Genomic DNA, 17,420 nt, shown 5'->3' with positions numbered 1-17,420 from the left:
TTCATGCGGACAATCAATTGTTTCAATGAACATTTGTCCGCATAGCTAGACGTAATCACCAGGTTGCTCTGTTTGTAGCGTTAGTATTTACAATTCCGATAATAGTCAAAACGTCTCCGTCGGTAGTTTCAGTTGTTATCGGATAAAATCGAAAAGGTTTGGAAGAAATTTAGTGAAATGTCTGGAAAAGGTGCTCTTGATTTGTTGCGAGTCTATGATAGTACTTCTTTTCCTGAAAAATACTCTGGGATATGATAAGAACAACATGTTCGTGTTTTTTCATTTAATTGAATTTGTAAAAGCAATCTGCAATGTTGGTAATACTAGCAACATGATTTACCGATATCACGATTAATCGCATAAACATGGTAGAGTGACTTACTCCAACGGTATGAGTAAACGCTGAGTATGTGGAATAATTCAATGTTGAATCCGAGGAGGTATAATGCTAAGAACCAATATTATTTTAATTTTACTACTGATCTGATTGTTCCATTATCTACTTGAAGATTCAAATGCAGAAATTTAGGTAATTATGACATTAGAAAACACAATTGCTTCTCTTTGTTCATCGTGTACAGAAAATAGTAATTATATGAGCAGCGTTTCAATGGTTTCTTGTATTCATCTATTAGGAAACACTAAGTAATAAGACACTATCGTGACATACATGTTTGGACTCTACAAAGAATGTGATTCAAATGTAGATTTAGCTTAGAGCACATAATACTGACAATTGTTGATTTTCGAACGATGTATGAAAGCTGTATGGAACTACGTCTGTTATGCGGACAAACAGTGATTTCTCGAAAACGTTTTTTCAAAATTGCTCAAATGTTTTCGAACAAAAAATGTTTGTTTGCATGTTGAGCAAACGTATTACATTGTGTAGAATGCGAAACAGCGAAAAATTCGATTTTGTTCATTTGGTTGTTTACGTCTCCTATACAAACATGGGCAGAATATTAGTTATAGCTTCATGTCAATGATATATTCATATAGCATTTCAACCAGTCTGAATGACACTCATTTTACAATTCATATGTAGCGGGATTCTGTGCTTTCTCGTGTTCCATCTAAGGTGAAAAGATACAAAAATCTATGTCATCGACTACATTACAATAATGAATGAACACAGTTTATCCTTTTCTCTCTAAAGAACAGTTAATTTGAATTTCAAAATTGCGTTCATAATGCCGTCAAAACCCATTTTGCTTTGTAAGTTCTTGTTTCAAGGTGAAGGTGGAAGGAAGCCACAAATGGCTGCCACAATGGCGCTCATTTCTTTCATCTCCCTCTCACCCACCAAAATCAATAATTTTGCAAAAAAGTGTGAAGAAAATGATTACTTTCGCACACTTTCCATGAAGTAATATCAACCAAACTCTAATGGATTACTCACAAGATATTAAATTTTCATCTGCAGTCGGATAGTATAATGAAAAACGTCGGAAAATTCGAGCTAGTGCTCTGAAAGTTAAATTTTCAATTTTCCGCAATGATTTTGTTTGTGTTGATGAAAGCATCGTTATTTTTCCGACACAGATGCCAGACAACATCATCGAAACGGCTATAAAAACCACTCAATAAAATGATATTCCTGAGTCAAAGCGTTTCATGTCATGAAAATCAATACAATAAAATTGTGTTGATATCAATACAATTATTATTTTTACGTTTAATGGGTCTATAATGTAAGTTATAGCAACTTAAACATTGTTTAAAGAAATTGTATTGCAGAGCTCGGAGGACTGCCACGACTGCCAAAAATAAACAACGAAAAGGCGCTCAATCAAAGTGCCTCGACCAACGAAGAGAAGGGTTAAATCTCTCCAACGTGAATATGTAAGAAAAAAATACGATCAACAAATGAAAATATTAAGGAATTATCAACATCGAGTCACTGTGCGGAAGAACTTGTTAATACCAAAAGAGCGCCAATTCGCATGTGTTATAAATTTGCTCATGTTACGCTCGCGTATAATCAGAATTTTACTTCATATGCAAATACACCTTCTATATACATTCATATTTACATTTGTTCATCGGAACACATCGTTCATACATTTTACTTCAGTATTGAATTGTTATTTTTTTTTATGTATTCTAAGACTCGTGTCAGTGAAGCGCCACACAGTCTGATATGTGAATTGATCTATTTACGTTCCAAAATCAAAACAAACTGCTCTTCTCTCACAAACACTATTACCCCATGAATACACGTAGTTTTACCTATACAGGTCGGACTCGATTATATGTGATTCGATTATTCACAATTTTGGGCTCGATTATATACAGTTTGAAAAAAAATAATGTTTTGTTACATTTCAAATATAACTTATTTCAAGCAAAAATGTAACCTTTCAACAATGAAGTGAAATTTAAGTGGCTAGTATATGTACAGTGGGGTAAAAATAGTGATTTTTGAAGATTTTGCTTGAATTTCTACCAGGAATTGTTTATATTGCAGCGAAACTAAGATATATAGAAATCGGGTGTCAATTAACAAATTGTAGACCGGTTAGAGAGCTTTAATTTAATTGATAGAAACAATCAACTTTAATATGAATTTTCTGAATAAAATTAATAATAACATGTTAAAAATCACTAACTTTAAAGTTTTCACTTCCGAAATGTTATTTAAATCTACTAATTTAAATGTTCCACTACTATATCCTATACTAGATTTTCTCATCTTTCAAATGGAAGCAACAGAATCGTCTTCCGTAGCGTACTTTTTGATGAAGAGCCAGTTTGAGGTAACTTGAGTAACTTGAGAGTCCGAAACAGAAAAAAGTACTATAACTCTCTCATTGTTGAAATTCGATCATATGCGTAGGATTTTTTTTTCATTAAATATGATCGTCTATCACCCACTGAGAGGTTCTAGATAAATTTATTTTTTTCATGTGAGAAAGGTGTTTTCTGACTTCAATGGGATGAATCAGAAATTAAATTCTTTTATATTCAAAAAACGAAACATATATGCATAAAGAACGAATAAAAAACTTTTTTTGACTCGATTATATACAGTGAAAAGTAATCGAAGACTGTATATAATCGAGTCCGCCCTGTACTACTACAATGGCTTCGTTCCACCTTCACCTTAAGGTTTGAAAATATTTATATTATCGATACGTTTTTCCGTAGGATTATGTTTTCGGGAACATATAGCGAGTACAAATTAAAAAAATAGGAGGTTGTCCCCAAGACACGGCCGCATTGTTGACGTAGGACTACGCTGTGGTTAAATTCAAGTCGCTTGTTTTATAACTACGGATATTATTTTATAATGCTACGAAAATTTTAAAATAACCATTCTACCAGTTTGGTCGCCTTGAAATGTTTTTTTTATTGTAAAATCATTTGACGATAATTGTTTGATGATTCATTCTTGTGCTCACAGAACAATACATGCTCGAGATAAGCGCAGCTGTAAACCTTAGTGGAGAAAGTTTTGCTACTGGCAAGCGAAACCAAATCACATACAACATTCCAGAACGACATTTACTTTCTTGGTGACTAAATAAACGAAATAAACTCTATCTGTTAATCTCAAAAACCTCGAAAAGAGTAGCACTGCTTGATTATGATCAAGATTAGCGCAAATGCAATCCTAAATGAAAGCAGTTTTGCGGCTGGTACGCGAGCCTAAATAAATTAATAACTTAATATAACTTATTGAATAACTTAGTATTCCCCTTTTTTTTTGTGCACAACCTTAACACCTGCTTCGCCATAGCGTCAGTTCAATGCATTGATGACAGAAAACAAACAATGTTAACTGCTTGGAAAAAGGCTCAGCAGAGATTCATTACTAAAACCTAGCGTAAATATTTCCCTCCCGCTATCTTCCCTCCTTGTTTATATTTATCATTACGACTGCATAATTTGCAACACAAAACAATCGTCAATCATAGCATAAAAAAATATGCGATTGTTGCATCGTTACATGGCCAATGCACACGGTAGCAGATACAAATGGGGTTTCAGCGTAGCGAAGATGCACTATTTTTACGTACGGGTTATGAAGCACGCACGTACGCACACAAATATCCATATAAGATGGCTTGAAGCAGCTAAATATACACACACTTATCTCCGTTTTGCACTCTTCTCAACAGAAGCCCTTTCTGTTAATATTGCCAGTCTAGATTAGCTTAGCTGTCATCCTTTGTGGAGAGAGTTTTCCTACCGTCATGCGAAACCAAATCACTGACAAAATTTCAGAACATTTATTTTCTTGGTGAGCTGACGATAGCCTAGCTTGATGATTCCCCACACAATTGTGTAGCTCAGAACCTTAATGCAATGGCGTCAGTTTGATGCAATGATTGCAATGCCAGAGACATCAACGAGTGAGTAATTTGGTCGCTTCCACAGCTCAATCCAAAACGAAGACATGTAATGACGCAAAACAAGAAAGAACAAGCGATATTTATTGCTTTGAATACAAAACGATACTGAAAGTTTGCCTTCCTTCTTTGCTTGAGACTTTAAACTTCTTCAGTTCATTCGTCTCTAACCTTCAAGAAGGCCCTTGGAAAACTTTACTTTATCCATCATATTACTCCTCCATCCCCATTGCCTTGAGAAAGGCATTCGATCCTTCGCCGTCCAGCTCGCCTAGCAACGATGTTGTTCACTCGATTTCCTCACGAAGAATGATGGTTTGCCTCAGTGAGATCCACTGTTTATACTCTAGGCAAATATTCCCCTTCGTTCTTCTTATTTTCCTTTGTTCACGGAGACTTTACTCTTACGATTTCTCCTTCGTTGCTCGTCGATAAGTTGCTCGTTATTGAAGCACTGTTCAAGAAAGCACACGAACGGACAGAACAAATGTATGAGAAAATGGGAATGCTTCCATTTTGCATCAATTTAAACCATATACAGACTATGGGATTGTAATGTATAGTATATCAAACAAATCTTAGGGAGTTTCCGATTCGTTTGATATGTAAATCTCCAAAATCCGTTCGCGGCAAAAATAGTTATTAACGTTAACTTTATTTCATAAAAACGTGACCTGTTTTCTGATTTGGCACCCTTAATGAAAGACGTAGTTCTACGTCAAAAAAACACACATAGATGTTTGTTTCTCTATAGCGCGTGTGACGGAAAACTTTACATGGATTTAGCCCCGCTACTTATGACTCACTCGTTACGGTCACGCGTATTCTTGTCAGAAACCTCAACTAGGTACTAATAAAAAGTGACGCAAATAATACCTAAAGTGAAACGGCAGAAGTGCCAACGTTAGTGCCATGAAAGTCAAGGGTTATCCTGTGTTAGAATACCACGATTTTTTTTATGTATAAACTATTTTGAAGTAGGGGAAGGAGGACCTAGCCCGACCACGCAACCATGCAACCCTAAACTTCAAGAACTCCAAGGTCGAGTGAATCAGAGAACAGTATGGGTGAAATGTTCGGTGATACGAAAGTGAAACCAAGAGCTTAGAAAGTTTTGAAGAACACGTATGCATAATTTTCTCGGAACGTTCATTTTGAGTGTAGAAAAATTTCTAATTATTCGATGTTTGTGGGTCTATTTAGCACAGAACCAAAAAGCTCGTATTTGAATTTTATCATTGATAGTTACCAAGAGGAGATAACAGATCACCTCGAAACGTTGAGCAACATAAGATTGGCTTTACACCATCCTGCAAAAGTTGTCAACTGTCTCTGAAGAAATGCTTCATCTTCGTAATTTTCCACGCACATTAAAAGTTTGAAGTCATCCGCATAGAAAAGATTCTTACATTCTAGAATCAGGTTGACGTCGTTGAGGTACAGCAGGAAAATAAAAGGTCCTTCCTTGTGGAACACCAGATATAACGTCGAATGGTAGGGATATAAAGTCTCCCTTTTTTACACACATTGTTCGGCCGGTTAGATAGGACCGCAGCTAGAGCAGCAACGATCCATTATATATATTAGTTGATTATGAGTTATTATTTCCAGAGTGTACGTCATTTCCGTTCAATTGGTAGTACATTCACTGCAAAAATAAAGAGTCACGACCAGGCATCGGAACACTCGCATCGATTTCCACTCAGACTGCCACTCGTCTGCTATCGGTTAAGCCAGCGCTACACGATGCTACGAACACCCTCGGATGCTGGACGCTCGATGATTCGACTACACGATAGTCGACTGACGAGCTACGATCCTCCAATGTCGAGTGTCGAATATTCGCATTGGAAGGTAATCCGTTCGTTGTGGATTACCTTCCAACGCGAGTGACACGAATCAAAGGATTTTTGTCATTCGTTGATTCGACACTCGATGACATTCGATACACCGCTACACGATTCGTCCGAATCTATCTTTGACAGATTAGTTTGTTTACAAGTTTCAGGTGAAGGAACTGTGAAATTTATTCTCAAAGTTCGGCGAAATATTGCATTCTGATAATGTTGATTTGAAGCATTTTTAATTTACAGCCCGATATCAGTACAATTGCTACGGCAGCAATTTGAATACTCGCATCGTCATTCAGTTTCCTAACGTTTTCGATGGTAAATAAAAACAATAAACATTCGATCCAAATACTCGCCGATTGTTTGGGCCGATTGCTTTGAATCAAAAATTCACTTCACCGTGTAGCAGCACATTCGTCACAACATTTGACGATTTATCGAGTCAAATGTTTGAGTCCAACATTCGAGTGAAACGTTGGACGAAACGTGTAGCGCCCGCATTACCCGCGCTGCGTTATTTTGTTCCTTCATGTGTGACTGTCGATCGCCCCACATCTCCCTCAGCGAAAGCTAAGTGGGCGAGTCCCATCTTTTCCCTTCCTCACTCGCTCTGATGCATAGCGTCATCTATTCCAACAGACACTCATTCGCATCCCTCTCCGAGGCAATAAAAGTTTGACTCGCTCGGCAAAACGAGCGGTCATGATTATTTGCGATCGTGAATTTGGACCGAGTTACTTCGGATAGTTCACAGAGAGGCAAACGATTAGTTCGCATTGAGCAGCCAGTGCAGGATGGTAGATGCATGCAAGGTGAACGCGAATAAACGCCGTCCGCGTTGGACGGGAAATTTAAATGCATTACTGAGTTTATATAGGGCTGTGGGAAAACTTATTTCTCATTAAATTTTAAAAAAATGCATTAAAAAGATTAATTGGTTTTATTCATATCATGAAATCGTTCGACTTCATTTTATAATATAGTTTCAATTTGGCCTTGATATGTTCTGGATGCGAGCTATTTTCGATTTCAGGAGACGATGGTTAATTGAATAAGACACGTTGCTGAATGATGCTTGTTGCTTTACGTCGTGTAAAATCCTGGGCTTATCGTGTGATATGGGGTGACTTACTCTAAGTATTGTCAAGTTATTAAGAGTATAATCAATAAGTTTCCAGCACACATTATCATGCCGCGGGTTCGGGTTCGATTTCCGTTCTGGCCGGGGGATTGTTCGTGAAAGGAATTTATTACGTAAGTGTAAGGTCAGTGTTATTCGGCATAGAAATCTCAACTAAGTACCAATGAAATGACGCAATTATACTGCGTTAAGAAGGGAAAGATACTTTTAAAACTTTATTGCCATTTAAGAAGTTTCAGAGAATTTCAAATTAACGCAACTCAAAGATGTGCAATACCGTAATGCTTTTGAATCTGAACGGCTTTTTTATCCGGGAAATAAACGAAATGTGCTGTATTTTGTCAATTAGATTGTTACCTGTAGTCAATTGTTACCTGTTCTAGCCGTTTGGCGGTAAGTAAAAGGTATAGGTAACTCTAACAAATTTTTGGTGCTCCCTTGGCCGAGTGGTTAGCGTCATAACTAACATGCCGGGTGTTTGGGTTCGATTCCCGTTCTGGTCGGGGGAATTTTTCGTCAAAGAAATTTCCTTCGACTTGCACTGTGATCACGCGTATTCTAGAGCTTGCTATTCAGAATGCATTCAAGGCGTGTTATTTGGCATAGAAATCTCAACTAAGTACTAATAAAAATGACGCAAGTAATACTACGTTGAGACGGCGAAGTTCCTCTAGGAACGTTAGTGCCATTGGAGAAGAAGAAGAACTCTAATAACTCTAATAGTAACGTTCCCATTGGAACTTTCGATCTGGAGTATTTATTTATTTTACATGCGTGAGCTTTTTGAACGCCAAGGAGAGTTCGATGACATGGTTATGGGAATCAACATTAACGGTGCTATGTTTTGGGTAGCCGAGGCTTGAGACAAGGTATCATTTTCATTGGCACTCCAATGGACATTGTTACTCATGGATTTGTTCTTAATCGAAATAAATAATAATTTGCCAAACAAGTTCTGTCAAATTTATGCTGCATAATATCGTAACATATGAAGATGCTAATTAGACATCTTTTAAGAATCCAAAAAATCATCTTGAACTATCCTATCGAATTCAAAGGTTTTCACTTATTTTGTATTCTTTGTAACAATCTCAACCCTCCTATCCCAACTTTTCCATTTCCTTACTACGTCCATGCTTATTCGAATGATCATATTATATATGAATATTGAATTGATATTTTCATTTGAATTTGTGATTTGCAACACTAGATTGTCAAAGCAAGCCATTTTGACTGTATTTCAATTTCAATTGGAAAAATAATGATGAGACATTATGACATATTTTTTTAAAAACCTGTGACTTTTTGTACAACTTATTAATACGTTTATGAATAAGTGATACAAAAACCCACAACTTTTTAAGAAATTGTATCATAATGTGTCATCATTATTTTTCTAATTGAAATTGAAAAGCAGTCAAAATGACTTCCTTGGGCAATCTACCGTTAAAGCAAAAAGTACACTGTGGATAGGCAGGCGATCTGGCGTAGTGCTAGCATCCATACCTCTCACGCTAAAAGTCACGTATTCAATTCTCACTTCTGTCGAAATTGGAAGTAAAGTGACGAACCAGTCAAAATTATTGAAAGTCACCAATATAATACAGAGAGAATAAAAAACACTGTGGATAGTGAGATTTAAACATACTAAACGGGCCCCACTCATCCTAGCTACATTTATGATTAACTATAAAATCTATAGTCTTTTGTACACCGTGACCATAATATTATTTAGTAAAAATAAGTTCATCTCTATATTAACATCCATAAAAATTGAAATAAACTTGATACCGCAACATACCGTTTGTTTGTTCAAGATTTTTTTTTACAATTTTCCATTTTCCATTCTGTGCTTTTTTGCAAGCACAAACACACTGCGACTAAAAACCTTTTTTATTGACAAATATACATATACGCTGCATCAGTTTTACATTCCGGGATGGAAAAGCACAGGAAATATCTAAGAAAAAAACCTTCATCCATCTATGGGTGTGGGTTTTTTTCTCTATTATTTAACTCATGACCGGCAAGCTTTTTCTTACAAACGAAAACTATTGCTGTTATTTTTATTGTTGGCGCTGGAGAAATATGAACGCAATATAATTATTTCTCTCCGATTATCTATTTCCCGTAAAAAGGAACATTTTCCAAAATGTTCAAAGTACAAATGCGCTGCGAAAACACGATGACGTTAAGGGCTACGAGGTTGCTATTCAGTGCAATATATTGAAAAAAAAATTCTTCGTCTATAAGTTGCCCACTGCATCCGACGGGAGAATATTCACACCAGCAATCTTGTTAGAATCATCGTTAAATGTCCCGATAACTATTTTTTTAAATGTGTCGAAAAAAGGGCTTCCGATTTGGATTTTCTCCTATTTACTCATGAATCCCACCGACCAGTAGGAAACTTATTAGAAAATTGTCGTCACTGTCGTCATCTGACGCGTAATGTGTTAAGGGAATTGTGATACAAATCCTGAGTTGAATAAACTTAACATTGGATTCAATACTTACCTGAGAGTTTGAAAATATATTTTTTTCCATATTTTTCCTTTATACTGCGCCGCGAGTGACGTGAGATCCTGAAGTTTCTCGTTCTTTCATTCTGGAAGCCATTTTACTTTTTAGCTCATATTTGATACCCGAGTCGATAACATATGGGGACACCGAGATGAAAAATAGAAGGTGGGAAGATTCACGGGTTTTGCTTGTGTTAAACTTTGATTGTATTGGTAGCCAGGAAGATAAGAAGTTCACATATCAGGCATAACAGTCAGTTACTCAAATGGTACAAAATTGAATGTGTCAACGAATAACGTTGAAAGAGGATATACAGAAAATAATTACATATTTCCAAAAAATATTTTTCGCGTTACATTCATCATTTGAAAAATAAACAGAACATGTCACGAACCAAAATGTTTCATTTTTGTTATTTCTTCTTATATCAGAATTAGTATTCTAATTTTTACTATGTTTGGATTTTAGAGCATCTTCATGGTAGTTTTTCTCTTGTTAGCAATTGTAATTCCTTTTACCACAATTAGGGTGCTGAACACTTCATTCGTCTAAAACTAGGACGGAAGCAGAAAACTTTTCGTCTCAATTTAGGTCATATGGAGTCTATTCAATTTATTTTTCAAGTGCATTTTACGCGGAAAAAAAACTTGCTACTTTTTTCTCATGCGCTGTAAAATGTTTTCCGCCAAAGGAAAAAACGATTTCGTACCTCTGACTTTGTTCATTTACGTTTTTGGTCGATGTAACGAGAAGTAAAATAAGATTGAAATAAAGTTTAGAACACCTCAACAATACTGAAATTTCAGTTTCTGCTAAAATTTCAGTTGGGCCCCTATGATTTTGAACGCTAGCATTGATTTAAGAAAAAATACTAATTTGTTCATTTCATCTGCTTATTTTTACTTTTAATAACAACACTTTTCCTATGTAGTGGACTATTATAAGAAAAGTAACATACATAAACAAAATCTGTGACGTCACAGATTTAAAAATCTTCCCACCTTTCATTTTCCAGCTCGTGGGGACACGACCTCAAATCGCATCTGATGACAAACTATAGTCATGCTAATCGCCTTCGGGAATACTATGGCTAGAGTCATCTCACGTCATTTGCCACGCGAAATAGATAGGATTATTTGTAAACGATCACAAACGCTGCCAAATGTTCATGGTCGTGTTCTTTATTCGGTTAGTACAATAAATGGATCCATATATACTTCGATTTAGCTATAAACTACTGTAATGACGGTTGAAGCAACACTCAGTTGTGTGTAACATGTGTAACATTTTGGTAACGATTTAAAATTCGCATTATCTACTCATATTCGAACGTGGTCTTTCGACCGAATTGTTTGCGCTAGATCCCTTACTTCCGCCGTTCGATGCAAGAGGCGATGAAATTGTAACGGGTGTTATCTTGGCAGTGCGACTACGATTCAATGAACACATCGTTGGTCCGGTTGGTGGCAGTGGGCTTCGGCATCGATTCCTGGGACCTATGAATTTCCCCTCGAGCGACAGTCCGTATCCGTATGGAGCGACACGGGGAATTTCGACCGAATAGATACACTCGAACTGACCGGTGCCGGCTCGTTTATCGTTGGTGTTGTCGATCACAACTGTTTGACAACAATTATTCGCGTCAATATTATAATTCTACTTTGTTCCATTTTATATAAACCTACCTTTTACTAGATCTTCTAATACGGCTGGACAAATTGCTTCAGTAACTTCGGTAGACGGAGACAAATCCGGACTGGAGTTAATCTCAATGAGCATGGTTCGAAAATTTTCCGTCACCATGAAATCGGCTCCGTACAACTCGAACATGTTGCGTTCCATCTTCATCCCATCAATGCTCGCCCAAATAATCGCCAGAATGTTCTTCTTCATGTCCGGATAAATTTTTCGCTCCCAGTAGTATCCCTTATCCAGCGATTGTAGATGTTGTTGGAACTGCTTGCTGGACCACATGTTGCACGAAGGGAGCGGGCAGCTCTGTTTCCTCGGGGTCCCCGCATAATACTTTTGGATGGAATAGTTGGTCAGATGGATAGATTCGTTGAAGTCGTCAAGATTGAACTCGCGAGAACTGAATCTCAGGTAGCACTCGCGATACATCCACACTTTCAGCTGATGGCTGGTGAAGGTGATCAAAAAATACTGTCGGATGTCGAATTTCGTGTTGTGGATCAGGAGGGGTTTCTCTGGAAAGAAAATATCACATGTTCAGTTCCTATTCAACCATAAACCTTTTTGAATTTTTTAAATCGTTGAGTGCATATAATTTCGATGAGTCTCAAGGTTCTGGCAGGAGTCACTTCTTCAGAACCGTTCTCACATTGGTATACTGATCAGATGCGCAGTAACAAGTTATTGGACATTCTTGAACTGAGCACACAATGAGAATTAGTTCTCATAACATTGAAATCGATTTGTCGATAAACTAAGTAACTGTTTGGAATGCAGATCAACTTCGACCTATTATTATTCCACGTATTAGACTGAAATGTACAAACAAGTTAGTTTCATGAAATGTTCCTTTTCTAATGAGTTTCGTTCACAGAAAAACGGAAATGTACGGATTTTGTTTTGCCAAAGATCTCCAAAGGAGACATCCCTGAAATGACCTTTTCTTCAAAAATGACACTGCGAATAATCGGTGTAGATGTAATATTAACGTAAATACAAGCTTGCAGAATGATTTTGATGAACTTCAATATTGTGGTTTTACTATGAAGTAGGGTAGGGTGGGGCCAATTGGTCATTTTTGATTAAATTTGGTTATAACTTTGTAGTACGAAGTTTGCGTTAGAATGTTATATATCACAATAAAGCTTACCTTTTACCAAAAAAAAAAATGTAGGGGGTTGTATCTAGGACACGATCGCATATTTTCGACGTAGAACTACGCCATTATATTATGCAACCCACTTGTTTATCACTTCGAATATTATTTTAGGATGCATCGAAATTTTTGAAATAGATTATGTTCTTCGTTACCAACAAATTTGATTAACGTCCTTTTACGTTTGATATAATTCGTTTTAGGGAAACATATTTCGGTCTGCACAACGACAAGGGAGTACAAAAGAACTCAACAATACCCCCGACTTGCATGTATTTGCAAAGCGGATTCCCCCAGGCACATTAATTTTGAAGTCCGTGTTAGGGAAACACAGCTCGGTGGGAACAAAAATACCCCCGACTTGCATGTATATTTGCAAAGCGGATTTCCACAGGTACATCGATTTTGAAGTCTTTGTTGGGGAAACCGTAAATCGGGCCAATCGACCCTTGGCAGTTAGGGCGTTTAGATAACGCTTGACATTTTACAGTTATTCAATTGTTCATCTCATAAAAAATAACATTTTATTACTTGTGAAAGACGCGTAGAAATATTTCCTATCAATTGATGCAAATATCTTTCCGATCTGTTAAGAAATGTTCGAGTTATAATCATCCGAAATACGGGTAGGGTTAGCAAAAAAATCGGCAGAATTTGGACCACTCCTTTATCTCAAGAAGTACGGTTCAACATGGATTTTGACGTAGGACTACGTCTTTCATTTCTATACCGGGGTGTAAAATCAAAGTTTCGAAAACGAAAGCGTTACGCCGGAGACCGAGATTTTGAGCGTTATAGCTCCTAAACAACTGAACGAAATGGTATGATAAACACTTCATTCGAAAGATAAAATGTCTACGCGTTCTATACTTGTTACTTTTTGATCCAAAAACTTGTTTCAATAGTCTTAAAATTGCTTTCAAAACAGGCTATTGAAATCACCAATCGGTATATAAGCGAGCGCCGCTCGGAAATCCACTCAGTTCTAATTGAACAGCGATTGGAGCATGTTGTCGCTGTTGCGGTGAAGCTCTTTATTTATCATGAAAGCGCGGATGAAGGGTGCCACCAAGAGCCTGTTTGTGCACCTTAGGCCAGAAGAGAATTCATCAGGAGGAGAGTGATGCCACAAACGGTTCCCCGGGAAGAGTTCGGAGCAGCCGCCACACACACACATACACGCGCGGAATTCTTTCCGTTTGGATGCCATTCAGCATCGAGAAAGTTCCGGAAAGATCTAATCATTGCTGGAAAATAATCTGCCAGTTCCTCTGGGAATTTAAAAATACATTCATGTGAAAAAGTTTATTTGAATGTTTTCTATCCATGTGACACTGTGACCAAATATGTTTCGATCAAGTGCTATTAACAGATGGTTATCGAGTTAGCATTAACCACTGGTGGGCTTCCAGTATCGAGGAAAATGTGGAAATATCTAATCGTTACTGAAAATAATCTGGCAGTTCCTCTGGGAATTTAAAAATACATTCATGTGAAAGAGTTTATTTGAATGTTTTCTATCCATGTAACACTGTGACCAAATATGTTTCAATCAAATGCTATTAACAGGTGGTTATCGAATTAGTATTAACCACTGGTGGGCTTCCAGTATCGAGGAAAATGTGGAAATATCTAATGGTTGCTGGAAAATAATCTGCCAGTTCCCCTTGGAATTGAAAATTACATTCCATAAAATATCCATATAATACATTTGGGTTTGTGATTTGTCAATCAAGTACAGTTAGCAGGTTAGCTTCTGAAGATTATTCTTCAGAACAAGGTTTTTCTTATCCTATATTGGATGCATAAAACCTTGTGCCTCCAACGTACCGCTCTCGTTTTCGAAGTCCCCCAAATATTCATTTATTCATTCATTCAGAATGGATTGAGATTCAACTTCAAACAAATGATCTCTGAATCAACGATAGTCCTACGTCACCCTTGCGGTTATACCATAGATATAACCCACTTCCTGTTTTTTATAATGCACTTCGATTGTCAAACAATGCGAGTTTTCCGATCGTGCTTTCAAAGTTTTTCCCGCTGATTAAATAAACTTTTCGTGTATCGTGCAGTAAAGTTCTGTTCGCCTACAGAAGAGGAACAATTTGATGCAGCGAAACGGTAAGTTTGATAACAATAAATGAAATTAATTGCATTTTATTTTTTATATGCTGTGTGGGGTGACATGGAGACGTCCTACGGGTTTGAGGCTTTTCTTTGGTCTAATTGATTCCAGATGCCGCTGAATTACAAAAAGAGGATGGGCAGACAACGTTGGAAGAAGGAGGAGCTTGAAAAAGAACGTAGGCCATCAAGAACGGATTTTCTTTGACCAAGCATCGAAAGTGTTTGAAAATGCTCGAACAACAGTGAAAAGATCTATGCAGGATTCGAGATGGTCTCAATCCATTTTTTCTGGTTTGGAATCTGGCCAAGACACCTGGTATCGATCCCAGAACACTGTTACTGATTGTAACATTATCCCAAAATACTTTACATATACATAAGTATGTTTTCTTCGATGAAACACACACTGGACCAAATCACCCCACAGACGGTCCAAGTCACCCCGCATCAAATTATATTGTCCAAAAATCATCTCTTTTATTTTATTATATACAAGTTGACCCGGCAAACTTCGTCCCGCCCAAAATTTGTTTTTTTTTATATCAATACCTTCAAACATTCACGTTTTCTTACTGTGAGCATGTTCATGGGTCCAATCGCAGAACTGTTTATTGATTCATCTTCTATTCAACCCCGTTGAATTTACATTTTACTATAAAATTCCTAGTATTTCTACCAAAACTCTTCATTATAATATCAGATTATTTTCAGACACAATTCTCGAAGATTTTTCAACCACTTGCAAATAACATGTTTCTCCGTTACATGGAATAAATGTTTGATACAGAAAATATGATAGAATAAAGACAGTCCTAAATCGGACAATTCCTTTCTCGAGTTTTGCTGTTATCAACACATTCGGCGATACTTTTTTGTTGGTATAGATAGAAGAAGATATAGGAGTGCGTTTCATCACATTAAAATCCATTTCCAGTTTCGAACAAAAATCAATTTCGCTAGCGCAAACATCAAATGTACTAACAGCACTTGTCACTATGTAATTGTAGAACATATGGGAATTTAATTTTCCGAATTTTTCCTTTTTCCTTCAGATTTTTTCGAAAATTTTCAATTGTCATGTTTGGAATGTTTTTGGTTGCAATATTTGTAATGTTTTTATGGGACTCCATTCCAGTGGAGGGAGGGGTGTCATACCATTATAGAAACATTCCACCCGAACAGATCAGTAAGGTGGGAGGAGTGTTGAACCACTTCAGAAATGTTTCTTGCCCCCTAAAACCTCCACATGCCAAATTTGGTTCAGTTTACTTGATTGGTTCTTGAATTATGCACAAATGTATGTTTCATTTGTATGGCAGTAACCCAACACGTGTTATGAATTATACTCCACTTGCCGATAATAGGCATTAATCAGTTGGCATAATCAATGGAGGGATGATCTCGGAAAATGGTTTTACTATATTATCCCCAAAGTTCAATCAATTCGGGCTCATTCACGTCTTTATCGTTATCTTTCACTTCCTCGAAGGCACTTGCCCATTCTCCTTTTTTTCCTATGCATAAACAGAACTTAGCACCCAATGAAATCTGTTCACTATAGCAGCTACACGAGCTTCTCAAGAGAGCACTTATGGCCCTATGGCTTAATATACATCACCTGGCTTGAAAGTTATTCCAACCCCCTACAAACAATGTTCCGAACAACGTGGCAACGTGGCAACTGCCATACAAATGAAACACAAATTTCTGAATTACTCGAGAATTAATCAAGCAAATGAAACGAAATCGGGCATATGGAGATTTCAGGGTGCAATAGATGTATCTATAGTGGCTAGACTCTCCACCCACCTCTCAAAGGGGGGTTGCCATACAAATGAAACACAAATTTCTGCATTACTCGAGAATTAATCAAGCATTTGAAACCAAATTTGGCATGTGAAAGTTTTAGGATGCAATAAATGTTTCTATGGTGGTTAGACACTCCACCCCCCTCTCTAAGGGGGGGCTGCCACACAAATGAAACTCAAATTTCTGCATTACTCGTGAATTAATCAAGCAAATGGAACCAAATTTTGCATGCGGAGGTTTTAGGGCGCAATAAATGTTTTTACGGTGGTTAGACACTCCACCTCTCTAAGGGGGAGCTGCCATATAAAATTAAACGGGGTCGATTAGAAGATCAATCAATGAACAGTTCTGCGATTGGACCCATGAACTTGCTCATAGTATGAAAACGAGGTTTGAAAGTATTAATAACAAAAAACAAATTTTGGGAGGGACGTAGTTTGCCGAGTCGGCTAGTTTTTCATAATTATTAACCATTTTCAGAACAAATTTTATAATGCACAAACAGTGAATGATTTTTGGAAAAATCAGCACCATGTTTGTATGTTTTAACTCTTTGTGGTCGTTTGTCTGCTCTCAGCCACCACAGCAAGAAGCCATGCTAATCTTATATTTTATTCAACTAAGTATCAGTTTATGCTTTTCCTAAACGAAGCTTGATGTCTAGTGAGCCTGTTCACGAATTAATACGGTGCTCCTATAAATAATAGATAACGGTACAAACAAAGTAGCCACCCACATAAGACAACGCACAGTGCGTTGAATGC

At 37.0% G+C, this 17,420-nt stretch overlaps 1 protein-coding gene across 2 annotated transcripts in view; it reads right to left on the bottom strand.

Annotated features, from left to right (window-relative positions):
• Window positions 1–11,042: 11,042 nt before the first annotated feature.
• The window catches only part of LOC129779088 (tubulin glycylase 3B-like), a 50,655-nt gene continuing 44,277 nt past the window's right edge, over window positions 11,043–17,420 (bottom strand). For both annotated transcript variants that reach the window (XM_055786354.1, XM_055786355.1), the window contains exons 3-4: window positions 11,555–12,076; window positions 11,043–11,488 (exon numbers count right to left, since the gene is read on the bottom strand). In XM_055786354.1, coding sequence (XP_055642329.1) covers window positions 11,181–11,488; window positions 11,555–12,076 — 830 coding nt within the window. In that variant the 3' untranslated portion in view covers window positions 11,043–11,180. The remainder of the gene's footprint in view (window positions 11,489–11,554; window positions 12,077–17,420) is intronic.

Source organism: Toxorhynchites rutilus, chromosome 3, assembly GCF_029784135.1.
Source record: "Toxorhynchites rutilus septentrionalis strain SRP chromosome 3, ASM2978413v1, whole genome shotgun sequence".
In the NCBI taxonomy this organism is placed as follows: domain Eukaryota; kingdom Metazoa; phylum Arthropoda; class Insecta; order Diptera; family Culicidae; genus Toxorhynchites; species Toxorhynchites rutilus.
Note: the sequence above shows the minus strand (reverse complement) of the source record. Positions and strands in the feature narration are given on the sequence as shown.